Source organism: Tamandua tetradactyla, chromosome 24, assembly GCF_023851605.1.
Source record: "Tamandua tetradactyla isolate mTamTet1 chromosome 24, mTamTet1.pri, whole genome shotgun sequence".
Classification (NCBI taxonomy): domain Eukaryota; kingdom Metazoa; phylum Chordata; class Mammalia; order Pilosa; family Myrmecophagidae; genus Tamandua; species Tamandua tetradactyla.
Window position 1 is genome coordinate 37,976,756 of NC_135350.1, and position 17,996 is coordinate 37,994,751.

Below are 17,996 nucleotides of genomic sequence, written 5' to 3' on the forward strand. Positions count from 1 at the left end.
CAATTTTATAATAAGTTCATTAATGATTAATTTTGTTTTGTTCACAGCCATATTCTCAAATACCTAATCCAAGACCAGACAGGTGGTAAACATTCAGTATTTGTTGAAAGTGGGGAAGGGGGTAAGGAGGAAGGAATGAATGGAGTAAAAAGAGGGAGGAAGGAAGAGGAAGGAAGAGGGAGGAAGGAAGAGGAAGGAAGAGGGAGGAAGGAATGAATGGAGTAAAAAGAGGGAGGAAGGAAGAGGAAGGAAGAGGGAGGAAGAGGGAGGAAGGAAGGGTGTAGGACAGAGTCAGGGGGAGGCATAGGGTGGGGAGCGGGAAGAAGGACGGAAGGCTGAGGTAACTCGACCTTCCCTCTATCCTACTGACAACTATAAACTTAACACCATCTCCCACTATATTCAAAAGTTTTCCAGGTTCAGAAATAAAAAATAAAGCTATGTTCTGTCTTCAGAGAATTTTCTTTGGGTCACAAGGCTTCCACGGTGTCCCAGGACATCATTGTCCATACGGAATTGGCCTGTGGGCTTGAGGACCACCACTCAAACAAATAAGACCTGGGAAATACTTTTAAACAGCACTGATTGCAAAATGAAGGAGAAGCTGAGTAGAGGGTGGAAAAAAATGGAGTGGAATCAATTTTTTCATTTCTTGAATCAGACTTTTTCATTGATTCAGACTTATGTTTTATGATTGTGCCTCACAGACCGGACCATGTTGCAAAATGGGTGCAAAACTGGTTAAAAAGTCACACTGCCAAATGCCAGTGGGTTACTGACCATTTGGGGAATTCAGTTCATTGCTCAGTATTAGACAATATATCTGTCAGCCAAATAAAGTCAAACTGAATCACTGCTGAAGGAAACCAGAAATACGTGACATTTATATAAAAGCACAAAACAATGAAAATTATTTGATCTGTCATTCTATAATTTTAGGAAAATTAGGTGAAGGACCTATATCTTTACTAAGGGCAAAACATTAATAATGGGAAATTAAATATTTTAAAGGGTCCTTTAAATTTAATTAAAATATTAAATAGTTAAAAATGTAATTAATATTTCTCTAATCTATAAATGCCAAAGGTAGGTCCAACTAGATTTCTCACAAATCTTATCAGTAGAGAAAAGTTTAATATACTATCTACAAAGAATTTCACATACTTATTTTTAAATCCATGTAACATTTTTGAATACCCTGAAATATCTTACTTTTCAGTACACCAGTTATTTCTGAAATATAGTCTCTCTGCCAACCAGGCATGAATCAGCATTGCCCTTCCTGATGTCCTCTCATCTGTCATTATCAGATATTCCAATTTGTGTGCCATTCATCAGTTTATCCACTGAATAAAAGTCAACCATCATCAAAGAGAACAAAAGTCTTTCTGAGCCTCTGCTAAGAACTTGCATCACATATGGGTTTTTTAAGACTCAAAGTCACTTACTTTTTTTCAAGAAAGCTTCCATTCCAACAGGCTGCAGAAGATAATATCTGAACAACACCACTGTGCAGTAAGGAAAAGGGAGAGGACCATTAATAATTATAAATAGGTAGTGTATTTAAGCATCAGCAATAGATAGCAGTCTGTTCTAGAATTTCATTAATAGCAGGTCTTTCTTAGGCAGATGAAGCCTTGGGCAAGAGTTTTATATAAATCATGTTAGAATAAAAAGAGAGTTTCAAAAGCTGCCGGGAGGAAGTTCTTGCCCCTCATATTGACCTTGATGAATCTTCTACTGTCAGCCATCTAAGACACTTCCCACCCCACCTCCAAAAACAAACATGAAATAAAAACAAAAATGAAAAGCTGAGCTGCTGTCTCCCAACAAAGAAATTATCTTTAAAAATTAAATAGCTGAAAAATCACTTCCTTCTAGTTTAATGCCCATCTGAATAAGAAACTAAAAATAAGTAAAATGAGTGTTTTTTCCTATCACCTAGATTTTATAGGCTCTGGGAAAATGGCTAGTTTCCAGGGACACAGAATGAAACTGTATACCAGCAATCCTGCACCCTCTTATTTACTATATGGAAAAAAAGAAAGAATAAGACAAATAAATACATGGCTGGGGAAGGGACTGCATAACTTTTGTTAATCATAGAATTTGGAGGAGGAAAGATCTTTAAAGATAATTTCTCTCACCTCCTCATTTTATAAATAAGAAAAGTAAAGACCAATGGCAAAGTAATTTTTTACCAGCAGAATAAATCTACAGTTCCTCCTCCTGAGTGGCAATCTGTCCTCAGCCCCCTTCTCCTTAAGCCCTAGTACCCTTCTGATCTGAACTCCTTGGCGGAGCTGCCCTTAGGTTAGGGGTTGAGAGGACTGTCACGCAGCTGCTGCAGAGCATTCCCAACAACCCTCACCCAAAAACTGTATACACCCTGAAATGCCCCAAAGTTTTGGGTCCTGGTCACTTGCCCCACTACAATTATGTCATGAAGCAAGACCTAACATACACATTTCCTGGAATGACCACACCTTGGTACACACAGCCATGATTTAATCATTCCCAAGAAGTGTGCCCTGCAGAAAAATGGAAATGTTGAGGAAAGACAATGAAAATGTGTAAAAATGAGCAGGGAAAAAAAATTATCTTTCAAGAATAAAGCTTGATTAAAGGCCTCAATCTTTTTTTTTTTTTTTCACCACTTGACTGTGAATTACAATCTCAGCTCATCATTTCGTGTAGAAAAATGCAAGATATTCTTCAAAGAGACAAGATAACAATGTCTGAGTTGTGGGATGCCTTGGAATGTGCATATCAAGAGACCACAGAGCTAAAACAAAAATAACTCTGTGGTTCACTGGTTGAATGCTCACCTTCCATGCGGGAGACCGGGGTTCGATCCCAGGACTAAGTCCCCCCCCAAAAATAATAATAAATAATAACGCTGAGCTTCCTTAGCTGAAAGGCCAACTCAGGCCTTAATCATTCAGGATTTTGTTAGATCCTATACTGGATAAGGTAGGTTGAGGAATTCATTCTGGGTAAGCTTGGGAGAACAATTCAAATGTTACTTGGGGCTAAGAACACCAAACCTTGAATAAATACATGCAAAACCTCCACAGAAGTAGAGAAAATCACCAAGCTAAAAAGTTCCAAAAGACTTCGGAGAAATTAAAATGAAGACAAGTAATGACGTACTTGATTGTATTTGTGTTGTTATGTTCTGAGAGTTTTTGTCTCCAAACTGCTATGGTTTCATCGTTTATTAAACTGGTGTAATGTGCGTGGTTCATAGTCCTGAAGTCAACAGCAGGAGAATAATTCTGGAGGATTAAATATACAGTAAAAAAGATTCATTACAAAGTATGGTTCTTTTTCCTCACCTCCCCCTGCCCCCAAACACATAGTCTCCATTTTGTTTCACCTGTGTAATGGATGCGTTGGGGTGCTGGCCAGACTCCCTCCCCTATCTGTTGGGAGTATGAGCTACAGAAGGCTCAAGGCTGGGCTGTGGTTCAGGAATTGCCTTTGGCTATTGCTTCACCCCTATCCCTCTTGCCTCAACTTGAGATCTCCCCACAGGTTGAATGAGGTTTCTGTTACAACTGAAGTGCAGTTCAACTTTTCTCTATGCCCAATCTTGCCTCCCTCAGCCTCCTAAAACTTTCTGAACACAAATCTAAATTTCCTAGAAAACCCCATCCAGACAGCTTTGCAGCCTTCTTTGCCCACTGCTTTGAATCAATATAGCCTCAAGGTTCTTAAGATACAACTCATTCGCCATAGTTGTTCACCAAACTTCAAACAGATTATTAAAAAGTCAGAGTTCACTTATAATTTGCATTGCAAATAACCTTTGAAACTTCATGTCTCTTAATTTCTTGCATCAAGTATATAGCTATAAATGTATAATAAAGGAGGCAAAAAGGGCATGAAAATCCAAAATGCAACCCCAGCACTATATGTCCTTCATTAAATTTAATAATAATAAACACTTTCATTTTCTAAAATTGCTTGTTTTCAACTCATTCTCCCCAAACCTTGTTCTTGATCTGGAACTAAAAAATTGAAGATGCTCCTATACTTGTCACTAGTAAAGCAGAAAACAGTGATATTAAAGCATTTGCCCATCAATTCATAAAATGAACATTTTTCCTCTTATGTACCCATACATAAAAACACAAGTTTCAAAGTGTACTTTCTTTGTTTATTTTCCCATAGTTGTGAGTTAAAATATTATATGGGAGGAACACAGCATGTAATAGATCAGAGATGCATGACAATGTTTCTGATCCTCTGGTTCTTGACAACTGTCACTAAAATGGTCAATAACATCTCTTGAGAGAACAAAAGCCATCTTGAATTACACGGAGGAAACTCATGAACCAAAGTATATACAAACACAGTTTGTCTCTATTTCCATCCTGGTTTTAAAACCAGTTTTGTTATGTAACCCCATTAAAAGGGACAGCTGAACATGGGCTCTAAAACATACTTATAATAAAATATACATATGGAACTATTTTCTCATTCACTATTGTAAGGCCAGTAAACCACAGATGGCCTGGGATGATATACAATTTCAGAATCACCTAAAGAACCATGAGAAATCACAATTTTTCTGTGCCTTCTAATTAAATGTAGGCCACAAAGAAAAATATTTGATTTCTTAACTTTGGCTACACTTTGGATTGCTTTCAAAAATCCTGACAGACAAGGGAGTTTTCAAAAAAGTCCTGGCAAGTCGCACCCTAGACCGATTAAATTGGAATCTCTAAAAAATCATTTGTATATTGTAAAACCTCCAGGTCATCCTAATGGACAGCCAAAGTGGAGATCCAACATTCTACAAAAGAAAGGGTATGCCACCTGGCAGATTTGAGACAGATATACATGCAAACACACACACACACACATACACACAATCTTAACAGTCCCAACCACATTTCCTCTTCACTCCCATACAAGAAAAAAGATGAAAAGAAAATTGAGGCCATGATTTACACTCACTAAATTGCCAAAACCTAGAATCAAATATAGTCAAGGATTCTCTGAATATAACTCCGCCTTCCCTTCTATCTCAATGCCTTGGCTTTAATAAATGAGTCAGCATTTTATAAAAATGGAGTCTGTCACTAGACAGATGCTTTTTCTGGGTTCTTGGTGGTTCTGTAAATGATATGGTAACAGAGTAAACCTATGATTTAATTAGCCTCTGTACCTAAATAAGCACCTGTAGTTAATAGTTAAAACGCTGTTTGTTCAAGTTTCAGTTTTAAAAAGAAAGAGCAACACCTTCCTATGTAACACTGTTTATTATACTTTATTTTTTCTTTATCTTACATTTTTTAATACATTCCACTCTTACCAATTGTTTAAGTGTTAATCAGTCCTGTTTTCTCTATGCTAGTCCGCTTTCTTCTCATCTGTGTATTGTTTCCCACTCCAAGTGCTAATTAAAATACATTTAAGATCCAACTACATATATCAGACATCATGCTTTAGAAGGAATGAAACTAAGTTTTATCTTCTAAATACTTGAATTTCACAGGAAAATTAAAGCTGGATAATATTCAAATTAGCTTATTAAGGGAAATTAGCACATGAAACTCCATTACTTGCGAACAAAATGTTACTATCCTGAAAGTAATTAATGCCACTAAACTGTACACTTAAAAATGGTTAAAATGGCAAATTTTATGCTATATGTTCTTTACCCCAATAAACTAAAAAAGAGAGAAAGGTAAAAAAAGAACAAAATTATTATCTTGAGCAATTCAGAGCTTTTCATATTTTGCTTTATTGGCTTCTTGAGCATAATCTCAGCTTTCTGCAGGATTTCTCTGTGAAGCTCAGAAGCTGGGCCTAAAACAGGCCTAAAGCAACAGTTCCCAATCGTCCCAGACAGTAACACTAAGCAGGGCCTCCTCCAGGCTCCAGACCTGGAAAATATCTGTCTGTCTCAACTAGTCAGCCTACAGCCTCAGGCTTCACCAGAACTTTTTCTACCAAAATCACAAAATAACACTTGCAAAAAAGGCAAGACTTTGGCTTATTTAAAGATGGTAAAGTATCAGGTTAGGGGTGAGAGTTCACGGGACTGAAGGCCTCCCTGTGACCACAGCGCCTCATTTCCTGAGTTCTGGTTCCCTCAGCCTCACCAAGGGTGCCTCCCAGGTTCCCTGGGAGAGGGCAAAGGATCAGCACCACATACAGCTGGTTTTCCCTAAATGTTCCTTGAATAAATGGGGCAGGGGAGGAAGAGGACAGGACAGCGCTAGAGCACGGATAAGGTGAGGGACCGAAAGAAGAAACTTGGAGTTGATCTCATGCTGATTTACTCTGGCCCAGGAAAAGCGGAATGCATTAAAGCTCTGACCTGCCCGCGTCCTAGTGCACCTTAAGCCCTGAAAGGTACTTTAACTCTGTCCTTCCTGGCTTGTCCACCGCTGTGACAGAGAGATCGAAGTTTAGTGTGGTGTCATTTGTAGATTACAAATGATAAAAGACACCTAAAAATTGGGATATGTCTTTTATATCTATTCAGTCACATCAAACAAAGAAACCCTTTTTTCTTGAATAGTTGGCATTTGTTTTGGAAGGAAAAAGAAATGGAAAGTTATATACTGCTGAAGTAAGCACTTCTATAGAACTTTCTTAAATCCTTTTTGAAATAAATATAAATACAAGTAAATTACTTTTTAATTATAAATTAGAACACTATGATTAAAATACAAGAAAAATTACTGGCACTTACTTCATGGGAGCAAAACAGAGATAACCTATTCAAGATTAGTTTGTTTGATAAGATAGAATTGGTAGAAACAAAGAGAAACATCAATCTCACGTAATTATTAAAATAAATAATGGTTCACCATTACTCCATCCCCAAATTAACAGTCAAAAGAAAATTTTACCTCATATTTGGAGCAAAGTACAAAAGTTTGGTCTCCTCCAGAGAAGATCTGCTTAACGATATGATATTTAAAGCGATCTGTCAAACAAATTTTTAATAGTATGTTTTCAATAATTAAAGTTTTTCCTTGAGCCCCTTATAAATATTCCAAAACATACTAAGAGTAGCTTCCTATTCATTTTAATTATGACAGAGAAGTAAGGAACTTCTCTTGGCTCTCTGCCCAGCAATGCTTCTATTTCAATTAAAAACAAATAAATAAAAAATCAGGTAGGCCATGGTGGCTCAGCAGGCAGAGTTCTCGCCTGCCATGCCAGAGATCCGGGTTCGATTCTTGGTGCCTGCCCATGCAAAAAATACATACATACATACATACATAAAAAATGGCACACTCTGCTAAAACTCTACCTCCACCCTACAAGTACTCCCACCCACTCCATCCAGTTAATCCTGACCTGGTTCTATTTTTCATCCTAACTCTCTGTAAGCCACTAACCCCAGCTCTAACAAGTAATGTGGTGGTCCTGCCTCTTCATGATGAGGCTTGCCACCTAAAAACCTTCATTTCCTGCTCCCTGCCTTATCCTGCAGCACAACTTTGTCCAGTTGGACACTCTAATACCACCTAATTGCTTTTATTTCTAATACACCATTATATTTCATGTCTCCACTCCTTTCCTCCACCATCCCATTGCACACTGTATTCTATATGAATGGCACCTCCTGGAACATAATTTGAATGGTGCTCTAGAAATTGTGCAAATCCAATACTCACCACTGCCCACTCCCCATAGTCTTTCTCTACTTAGCTAGCTCCAACTTATTCTTTAAGACACAGCCATCCTCTAAATGGAATACTCCTTAATACCTTCCTTTGTGCTCCCACAATACTGTGCACGTTCCTAAAACCACGGCACTTACCATATTAAATCAAAATTTTACCTACTTAATATATAAAATCAGTTTGGCAAGCATCCAAGCTCAAAGTTATGATCACGTTAAGATACATTATAATTCAGCTTCAAAAATCTGTGGTTTAAAATCAACCTCTAAAACCCTAGAGTGTTAAGAAATGTTATAATCCTTAAATGAATGCATTCCAAGTGTGAGTACAATGCTTTGGAGAAAAAGAAATTTACAAAGGACAGAGAAGAGGACACCAAGCCAGTCTTTTACTTTTAGGACCATCACTGAAACAAAACCTTGTTAATTTTATATTCTAAGGTCCACTGCTTTTTTAGATGTTCATCCCATACATATTTATTGAGTTATGAACTTGTGCTAGACCCTGGGTTATATGCCAAGTTCACTAAGGTTCATTTAAGTTTCTTATAATCCAGTGGGAAACTTATGATTCCTGTCACTTAAAAAAAAAAATCCCAATCAAGCCATAAGTGTGTCACTTTAAAGACTTCAAATTAAAAATTAATTATTAAATCACAATTCTTCTTTAATGACTCTCTACTTCTATTCCAGCCTCTAGATTTACTGTTCAAGATGAGACAATCGCTCAACATGTCAGCCTTACTTGGACTTCGAATGAAATGAAGACTATGGTATTTAATTTTTAAGAGAAGAAAAAAAATGGTATAGAAAAATCACATCACATAATGCCCAAACCAGCTATGTCAAAGTGGAGGTAACACAACACAGAAATATCAAAAGCATGGGCTTTCCAATGAGGCAGATCTGGTCCTAACCCTGCTGTGTGATCCTGGGCAAGTTACTTAACCTCTTTTAGACTCAGTAATCTCATCTCCAATATCAGGAAAATGATCTCTAGTTCTTACGGCTATTTTGAGTGCTTTAGCTTAGTAATGGAACTTGGTTAAGCATTCAATAAATGGTAGCTATCATTATTAGTAATAATAATAAATAAAACTTATACAATGACATCTGGGTCCTTGAGGGACCAAAATAATATCTTTTGCATTATTTATCCCATAGGATCTCAATGATAGGGGTCTGTGCACAGTAGATACTTAAATATTTATTGATTGATGTCAAAACAAAAACAAAACCCTTATATTCACTGCTTCCCAAAAGACCACCAGGTAAATAAATAGATACAAGTTCTACAAACAGTTGTTTTTATCATTTTAAATGCTATTAAATTCCAATGAATACCACTCTTACCAGCTCTGGCTGAAAGCTGGCCACTATGGGCAGCCCAGTAGCCCTTCACAGGAGATGGGCACTTAACGTTGCAAGTGTGACCAGTTCCTAGTTGACCTCTTGCCCCACAACCAAATGCATAGATGAGTCCGGAAGAAGGCACAAAGGCTAGGGTATGTTGTCTGGGGAAAAATAATTTAAAGTGATTTGCCAGCATAGTTTCTATCGATTTGAATATACATACACTCAGTCTTGGACTTTAGCTTCCATCTTTATGCACAACAATTTGAACATGTGTCCCTAGAAAGCTGAACCTTACATACAAATCAACTGACTCTCCTTGGTCTTCACAATAGTATCCTTCTTTGAAGCTCTAGGTTATGAGTAGAATGGAAAGACCTGGTAGGAGCTGAATGACCTATTGCAACTGGCCTTTAAGATGAGAGGGGTGGGCCCATGCAAAATCTCCAAGAACTTCTTGGGGATCTCTCACTTCTCTTCATCTCTTCCCTGCTTCCTGCTGCCTTCTATCCCAAAGGAAACCTAATGTTCCCACATTGCTCTGCCTATCTAAATCCCTCTTCACCACAGCCTACTCAGATCTGACTCTCTCCAAACTCTCACCATAACTGTACACATAGTTAAGATTTATTAAAATGATAGTGGTTAGGTCTAACCACATTCTCCATCACTGCAAAGACCAGACCAACTTTTGAGTGGGTGTCAGAAAGGTGTTGGGAGCACTCACCTGCCACAAGCAATCTGAGTTACTTCACTGCCCATCAGCTCTAGAACTCTCCTTGGGTTAACCTCATCATTCATAGAGTCATGTCCAAGTTGCCCGCAAGAACCAGCACCGAAGGTAAACACACCTCCATTCTAACAAGGAACAAATGCATGAGTTCACTCTATCTCTGTTTGAATAAAAACATTCTGCATGCAAATCCATGTCACAATGGTCTGGATAAGAACATGATGCTCGCTTGATAAGTAGCCAAAATTACCGCCTTTTGGCTATGTTTGGAATGTTCATTAAATGGAAAATAATAAAAAAGAAAAGTAAAACCACATCTCTATAGAACAAAAACAACACTGCTCAAGAGAATGAGTGCCAACTATATATTTTACATACTGTAAGTTTAAAAGTGTCAAAGGTAAAGCAAAAAACGGAGATAGGAAATAGATGAAATGAGATGATTTCGCAGAATCATTTGCATATAAGAAATTAAGTGCTCCACAAACTTCTTGGTAAATAAAACTTTTTTTTTTACATAGCAATAGTTGAACAAATGCTAGGGCATTACATTAATGTGAATCTATAAAAGTATTTGTTCAATATGAAAATACATTTTCTCTCTGGATAATTATATTTGGAAGCTAAGAAAGAAACAGGTTGATATTTTTAAAACATTACATTGCTATTTCTTTTTAAAATATTTAAATGGCTTGTCTTAAATGAACACAGAACATTATTTTATATATATTAAGGTTGTTTATATTGATGATTTACATTTTTTTAGCGAAAATTATTTAAATGTTACTAAGAGAAAACTGTGAAATTGCCAAAAAAAAAGTCATATAAAAAAGCATTCTTTTTCTACTCCTTTGAAAAACAATCAAACTGAAGCTGAAAAAAGTATTCAAGTGCAAACTCCAATACCATAATCAAATACTACAACTCCTCTAACATATACTATCAAAAATAATCAAGCAACAATTACCCATCTCATACCCAATATCAAAGCACCATAACAAATCAGCATACTCCAAGCCCCTTACTTTTGTGAGGACTGCCGTGTGTTCTTCTCCACAACTAATATAGACGACTTTTTGCATTCTTAAGAGTTTCACATGGCAAGGAGACTCTCGATCTAGGATAAGATAAGTAAAATATCAGAATGTCATTACCAACTGCCTGTGAGATGAAATATGCAAAGCTATCGGAGCATGCATTTGGAGGTCTGCTGGATTCCTGACTCACATATTAAACTTCCTGCCTGCATCTCCACTTGAACCTTTAAAGATATCACAAATTTAATACACCTAAAACCTAAATCATCATTTTCCCATACCCTCTAACTCCATCCCCTACCATAGTTTTCCCATTTCAATAAATGCCAACAATAAATTGTTGACAATAAATTATTCCAGCTTCTCCTTTATTTCTCATCAACATCCAAAATTAGCAAATTCATTAGCTCTATGCTCAAAATATACTCAGAATTCAACTTTATTGCCACCATTTCCAAACTGATCTCTCAGCATGTTCCATGACCTAGTACAGCCAAAGTCAAACTGGATCACTCCACCACTCAAAACCCTCAGTGTGCCCTCGCCTCTCTATGTGGGACATGACTACCAAGGATGTAAACCTCCCAGACAGAAATCCTCAGATGAGCTGGGACTCAGCATCAAGGGATCGAAAAATACTTCTTGACCAAAACGGGGAACAGAGAAGTGAGACAAAATAAAGTGTCAGTGGCGGAGAGATTCCAAACAGAGTCAACAAGTTATCCTAGAGGTTATTCGTATGCATTATAAAGATATTCCCTTTACAGTTTCTGGTGTATTGGAGTGGGTGGAGGGAAGTACCTGAAACTGTAGAGCTGTGTTCCAGTACCCTTGATTCTTGAAGATAATTGTATAGCGATATAACTTTTGCAATGTGACTATGTGATTGTGAAAACCTTGTGTCTGATGCTCCTTTTTTCCAGGGTATGGACAGATGAGTAAAAAATACAGATAAGAAATAAACAAATAATAAGGGAACAAAGGTTAAAATAAATTGAGTGGATTGAAATACTAGTGGTCAGTGAGAGGGAGGACTAAGGGGTATGGCATGTATGAGTTTTTTTTTTTATTTCTTTTTCTGGAATGATACAAATGTTCAAAAAAATGGTCATGGTGATGAACGCACAACTATGTGATGATATTGTGAGCCATTGATTGTACACCATGTACAGCATGTTTGTACACCAAGAATGTTTATATGATTGTTTGTTGTACACAATAAAAATATTTAAACATACAAACAAAAAAACCTCAGTGTCTTCCCATCTCCCTGACAGAAGGAAACAAAATCTTCACTCTCCCCTACAGGCCCTACATCATTGGACCTACACTATCCCTCTGCCCTCCTACTCGGCTACTTTTCCCCCTTCACTCATTCCACTCCTGAGCCCAGCACTGATCTTCCCTCATCTAAGCCTTTGCAAATCCTTTTCCCTTTGACTGAACATTCTTCCCCCAGATATCCACAGGGTTCATTTCCAGAGAGGACCCCCGTGACCCCCTTACACAGAGCAGGGAGCCTTACTCTCAAACCCTCTGACACAGGAGACATTTATCTGTGTTTGCTGATTGCCTTTCACCAACAGAATGAAAGCCAAGGATGTTCGTTGCTCTGTCCTCACCTAACACAGGGCCAACTAATAGTAGATACTCAATAAACATGTGCTAAAAAAACAAATGTGCTTTTAACCCAAAGGGACACTTATCAAGAGTTTACCTACCTTCTTCATCGCTGAGTCCTAGCTGTCCTGCATTATTCATCCCCCAGCCAAAAACGGCTCCTGAGAGAGACAGGGCAAAGCTGTGAGCCCCTCCTGCCGCCACCTGAGCCAGTGGGATGCCCTCTAGGGACCTCACCCTCTGCGGACTGGCTTGGGAGGGGAACTCCTTCCCAAGACCCAGCTGACCATGGCTGTTTTTTCCCCAGGTGAAGAACTGACCATCTGAAATGAGAACAGGAAAACTGTCATTACCAGAAACGATACAAGCGCCTTCCACAAAAATAATTGTTAGAACAACATGGTTGCCCAGTTGCGTGGTCTGTTAGTTGTCCCACCAACCACCCACATGAGAGTAAGGGAGCAGGGACTCTTCTAAGACTGCCAAAAGCAAACTCCCATTTGGAATGACCATAGAGAAATAAGCCAGATCTTAATGGCCTTCAAAAGTGATTAACATTTATGCAAAGAAAATAGCAAATGTTAAAGACAGTTCAGTTTTGAACAGGCCAATCACCAGGATCAGATCCAGTAAACAAGCCGAACCAGTTCTGACCACACCAAGACCATGAGAGGCAGGACGTCAGGAGGTCCAGCTACGAGCTGGACCACGCTGCTGAGCAATGAACAAGAACGCATAAATGCAGACTTGCCCTCAAATTTCTTGTATGCAGAATGCAGTGTTAACTGCTGTCTTAGGTTTCTATAGCTCCTTCTTTTTCATTTATTTGGGAGCCTGATTGGCAAATGTAGCTTGAGAGTGGGTTGTAACTAAGAACAATCATTCTTCTATAGGCTCAAGAACACCTGGGTACAGTCCTGCTCATCTTCCCTTGAGAGCGAGCTGGCCTTGATGACTACCTGCTTCAACACCCACATGCTAAAGAAAACTAGGGGCTGCACCAAAGGCTGCCTGAGGAGTGCCACTGTCCAGCAGGAATGCACACACCCTAACCAGTTTAAGATTTCCGGCTAGACAACATCACCCAAAAATGCAAAAAGAAATGTTTTACAAATTAACATCACATGAGCAAAATTTTAATGTTACATTACCAGCTGCAAGAGCCAAACAATGCCAGTTGCCACAGGAAACTTGTAATATTGTCTGCTGGTTCAACTTCTGTATTAACCTAAAAAAGAAAAGGCTTTCTTCTGAGAGGCATTCACACGCAAATGCAATTATCAGAAATATTCCCAGCTAAATGAAACAGTTAAAACAACATCAACTTTCCTAAAAGACTTCTTAAAATCAAACATATAATAATCTTATGCAATATAGTTCTACTAGGTTGTTCACTGGACTCCTGCTCTTAGGTAGTTGCTGTTTAAAACAAACACACCTCTACATTTAAACCCATCACCACAATCCTCTGTTACTTCCCACTTTGTCACCTCCAATTTAGGGACAAATGGAGTTACAGAAAAGCAGAAGAGACATCCCTAAGACTATGGCTGGTGTCTAAATGGCTTTCATAATAAGGGAGATGCCTCCAAAACCCTGGTTCCCTAGGAAGGAAAAGAGAAAGATGATAAAATTTCTTTTCAAATCTTGCTCCTCTGCTTGGTCAAGTGAAAGATGAAGAACAGCACCCATTTCACAGCTGGTAATTAAATGAGTAAATCCATGTAAAGTCCTTGACCCTGCCCGATGGAGCTGGCCAGCCTAGGAACATTTCCTACTCTTAATTTAGTGAGACTTTAGAAGTTGCCCTGTCCATCTTCACTAGCGTATGCATCAGATGGATGAAGGCGTCAGATGGATACTCCCTCAGGCTAGAGGGATCTGAGAGGTCAGATATCCACTGGAGAGTAGATATTATTTAGGGTAACAGATAGATATTGCTTTTGTTAATGTTTTATTTTCTCAGATATAAACAAGTTAAAACAGAGTTCACATATGCTTTAGGACCAAATAAAACCCCTCTATTTTTTGAGATAATTAGATTCGTATGCACTTGTAAGAAATAGTAGAGAGAGATCCCATGTACACTTCGCCTAGTCTTCCCCAATGGTTAGGTTTTGCAAAATTATGATAATGTCATAACCAGGAGACTGATATTGATACCATTTACCAATCTTATTCAGATTTCCCCAGTCGTACTCATTTGTATATTAAATTCTATACGACTTTATTACCCATGTGGATTCATGCATCCCCCACCATGGCCAGGATATTGAATGTTTCCAGCACCACAGGAGATCTCCCTATTGTACTTTTATAATCACATCCATTTCCTCTTGCCCTCCCCTCCCCTCCCCTCTTCTACACCGACCCCCTGGCAACTACTAATCTGTCTTCCATTTCTAAAATGTCGTCATTTCAAAAATGTTATATAAATGATTTATATAGTGAGTGAGTAACCTTTAGAATGGCTTTTTTCACTCAGAATGGTTGAATGGACATTCATTCAAGTTGTGTCATCCACTAGTTTGTAGAACTCAACTGTTTTTTAAACTGGAATATGCATTACTTCCTGGGGGACCAATATTTCAACTTTGGAACAACAGCCCTTTTTTCCTGGCCAGTTTCCACTTTAATTCCCTGCAATGCTTCCTTTAAGGGCCACCATAGCCCTTGCTACAATCGTCACAATCACAGTTACAGAAAGGAGGCAGGTCAAAAGGATAAAGAAATATAATAGGATAAGAAAGTACCTACAGGGCAAGCACATACTATGTTTTACCCTCTCATCCAGTCTATAAATCTGCAAAATAATCCAATCTTCAAGTTAGGAGACCTAGGTTTAGGAAAGTTTTGCCCAAGATCACGCACTTAATAAGTAATAAAGGCAGAATTAGAACCCAAGGCTGTTTGACTTCAAATCATGTTACTTTCCACAATACTAAGGTATGGATTAATGAATTTATTTCATTTATGCAAAAATACAAAATTATACACAATTCACAGGCTTAGAATTCACCCATAATTTGGACATGAATAAAGAAAATTAAATTGCTACTAGAGTACAGATTAATTCATTTTTAGATGTGAAATGCCATTGAAAACCTTTACTTGAGTGCTTGGCAATCAACAAACGAAATGCTTTTGTCATCAATGATAAAAATCTATTCCCAGATTTATACACAATTTAAATAATATAGCACCCCTTTTTCTTACTGCCACATTCCCTTTTCTCCCAAAATTGAACTGATTTTAGCAAAAAATGAATTCAAGATATTACCTATTCTAAATCAGGAAGTGAATTATAATAGTCTTACCTCCATGCTCCTCTTTTCTTTAAAAACAGCTTTTGATTAAAGAGGCAAAACTCTAAGAAGGGCAAAAAAAGGAAGAGGAAGGAGAATATATTGTCCTTTAAAGGGGACAATTATTAGGTAGAGGAGGAGACACCATTTATGACACAAACTTGTATTGAATGATTTATGTGCTGGGCCCCTTCACAATGGGGATGCTAAAATAAACAATTCAATTTTCCTGCTGTCCGAAGCACACAGTTTTGTACTAAAAAATTGATAGTTGGAAACATTGTGACCAGTACTATAATAGGGTAAGCAGTATAAAGGTGCAGGAATTAAATGAAGGAAATAAACTAGTCGCCTCTGATCATTAAGAACCCTCAACAAATCGAGAAGCTACTCTCCAAAACCCCAGCTAAAAGTAACTTCAATATTTACATGATGACCCAATTTTTTCTTAGAGGTGAAATATCTATTATTAGATATTTAACTAAATCATCTAAGATTTAGAATTAAGTCAATAAATATTTAAGAGACTCAAAACCATGGTATGGGTATTTTTGTGCTAAAGAATCAATGCATATTTGGTATTTTAGCTGTTTGTAATACCTTAGGTAATTTGGCCTATTATCAGAGTAACAGGTCAGTCTTGTGATTCTATTTTAAAGTGCTTAATTAAGTAATTGATTTAAACTTGTGATTTTAAGTTGAAGGTTAATAAGCCTAGCACACAAAAGCATGCTTTTTAAAAATCCAAACATTTATCAAGTGTTTATTAGGCTCCAGGAACTCTGCTAGCATTTGAGCTACAAGAAAAAAATAAAGTACAGTTCTTGTCAAACTCACATTTTTAACTGGAGACAGATTCTTATATACATTAATTATAATGTGTGTGACAAGTGCTATAACAGTATAAGGCACAGCAGTGATACAAAGGAAATAAGAACTAACTGAAGAAAAGACAACAAAAACAAGGAGTCTAACAAAGCAATAGTAGGAAACAATATTCAGAACAACTGACATTAGAAAAAATCCAGATTCCCTTCTGTGACATTCTTACCTAGGTATTGCCACGGAATCCTCAGTAGTCATGAGTCCTAATTGTCCATCACTCCCTGCTCCCCAAGAAAACAGCTGGCCCCGGTCACTGAGGGCCAGACTGTGGGACTCGCCACATGCCACATGGACAATGTGCTGATCTGCCAAAGCTCCAATTTGCTCTGAAAGAGATCAAACCAAAGCAGGAAAATGCTCAGCCCTGAAATAGGCATACTGCTACCCTTATACAGGATGAACTTCCTGGGCAGTTTCATTTTTTAAAAAGTGTCACTAAATCTGTGTATTTATAGAGATTACAAATTTTATGCATTTTTAAAAGTTTTAAACCTAGATCAGAACACGGGGAGGACACATGCCTGTAGTTTAATAACACACACATCCCATCCTCAGCCATGCGCTGGTCCCACTACATCCAGGGAGGACTCTGAAGGTTTACAATTTGGAGATTTTGAACCAGAGAGACCTAACAGTGGGAGCGAGGCACATTACTGAAATCTGTGGAATTAAATAAAATTCTGCTAGAACAGTGAGCCCTCCCCATTCCAAACAGAGCTGCAGAAAGATGCCTTTCCCACCTCAGTTCACCTCCCTTAGCCTCATATGTGCCCAGCGGAGAGAAAGAAGGAGGATTTCTCTCTGGGAAAAGTAGCTCAAAAGAAAAGATTCAAAGATAAAGACATTTGTGGGTTCTCCAATGAAATGCCAAGCTAATGTTCAATAATGAAAGATCAAGAACTGGCATTATAAATATGCCATTTAAAAATATGGAGGTAAAAAAATAAAATGCTAAAAGAGTTGAAAATAATAGCATCTGGGGGTGGGACTCAAGGGTGATCACAGAGAGGTAGGGAACTGCTGTTCAACAAATACAGTTTAACTGTATAGACATACCACTTCAAAAGAATTAAACAATATTCTAAATTTAGAGGTTGAAAATATGCTCCTATCAGAAAACTCTCCACATAGAGAAAGGTGCTGTAATACCTTGTGGCTCCCCGTGTCCCCTTGGCTACTAGAGTGTCATTTCCCAACTCAGCCTTGCCCCAGGCAAGAACAATCTTAACTTTACTTTGGAAGACTTTAAGGAACCCTTAACTAAGTAGCTCAGGTGACTTAGAATCCTTACCTGTGGTCCACTTCTCTGACCAAATTCCTACCATGTACCAGGACTGAGCGACTTATTTTCTGCCAGGCCTGGGTACCTGTCGTGGTACCTCACCCTCACTGGGCACCCCCCCCCCCAC

General features: G+C 38.0%; 1 protein-coding gene across 4 annotated transcripts in view; it reads right to left on the reverse strand.

Annotated features, from left to right (window-relative positions):
- HERC3 (HECT and RLD domain containing E3 ubiquitin protein ligase 3) overlaps positions 1 to 17,996 on the reverse strand; it is a 141,702-nt gene that overhangs the window by 60,090 nt on the left and 63,616 nt on the right. For 3 of the 4 annotated variants that reach the window (XM_077142875.1, XM_077142874.1, XM_077142876.1), the window contains 9 exons: positions 16,754 to 16,913; positions 13,549 to 13,625; positions 12,499 to 12,720; positions 10,766 to 10,857; positions 9,735 to 9,865; positions 9,008 to 9,168; positions 6,873 to 6,949; positions 3,154 to 3,278; positions 1,449 to 1,508 (listed from right to left, as the gene is read on the reverse strand). In XM_077142875.1, the coding sequence (XP_076998990.1) occupies positions 1,449 to 1,508; positions 3,154 to 3,278; positions 6,873 to 6,949; positions 9,008 to 9,168; positions 9,735 to 9,865; positions 10,766 to 10,857; positions 12,499 to 12,720; positions 13,549 to 13,625; positions 16,754 to 16,785 (977 nt within the window). In that variant the 5' untranslated portion in view covers positions 16,786 to 16,913. Of the gene's footprint in view, positions 1 to 1,448; positions 1,509 to 3,153; positions 3,279 to 6,872; positions 6,950 to 9,007; positions 9,169 to 9,734; positions 9,866 to 10,765; positions 10,858 to 12,498; positions 12,721 to 13,548; positions 13,626 to 16,753; positions 16,914 to 17,996 lie in introns of those variants that run through there. The other variant, XM_077142877.1, reaches the window with a different exon arrangement.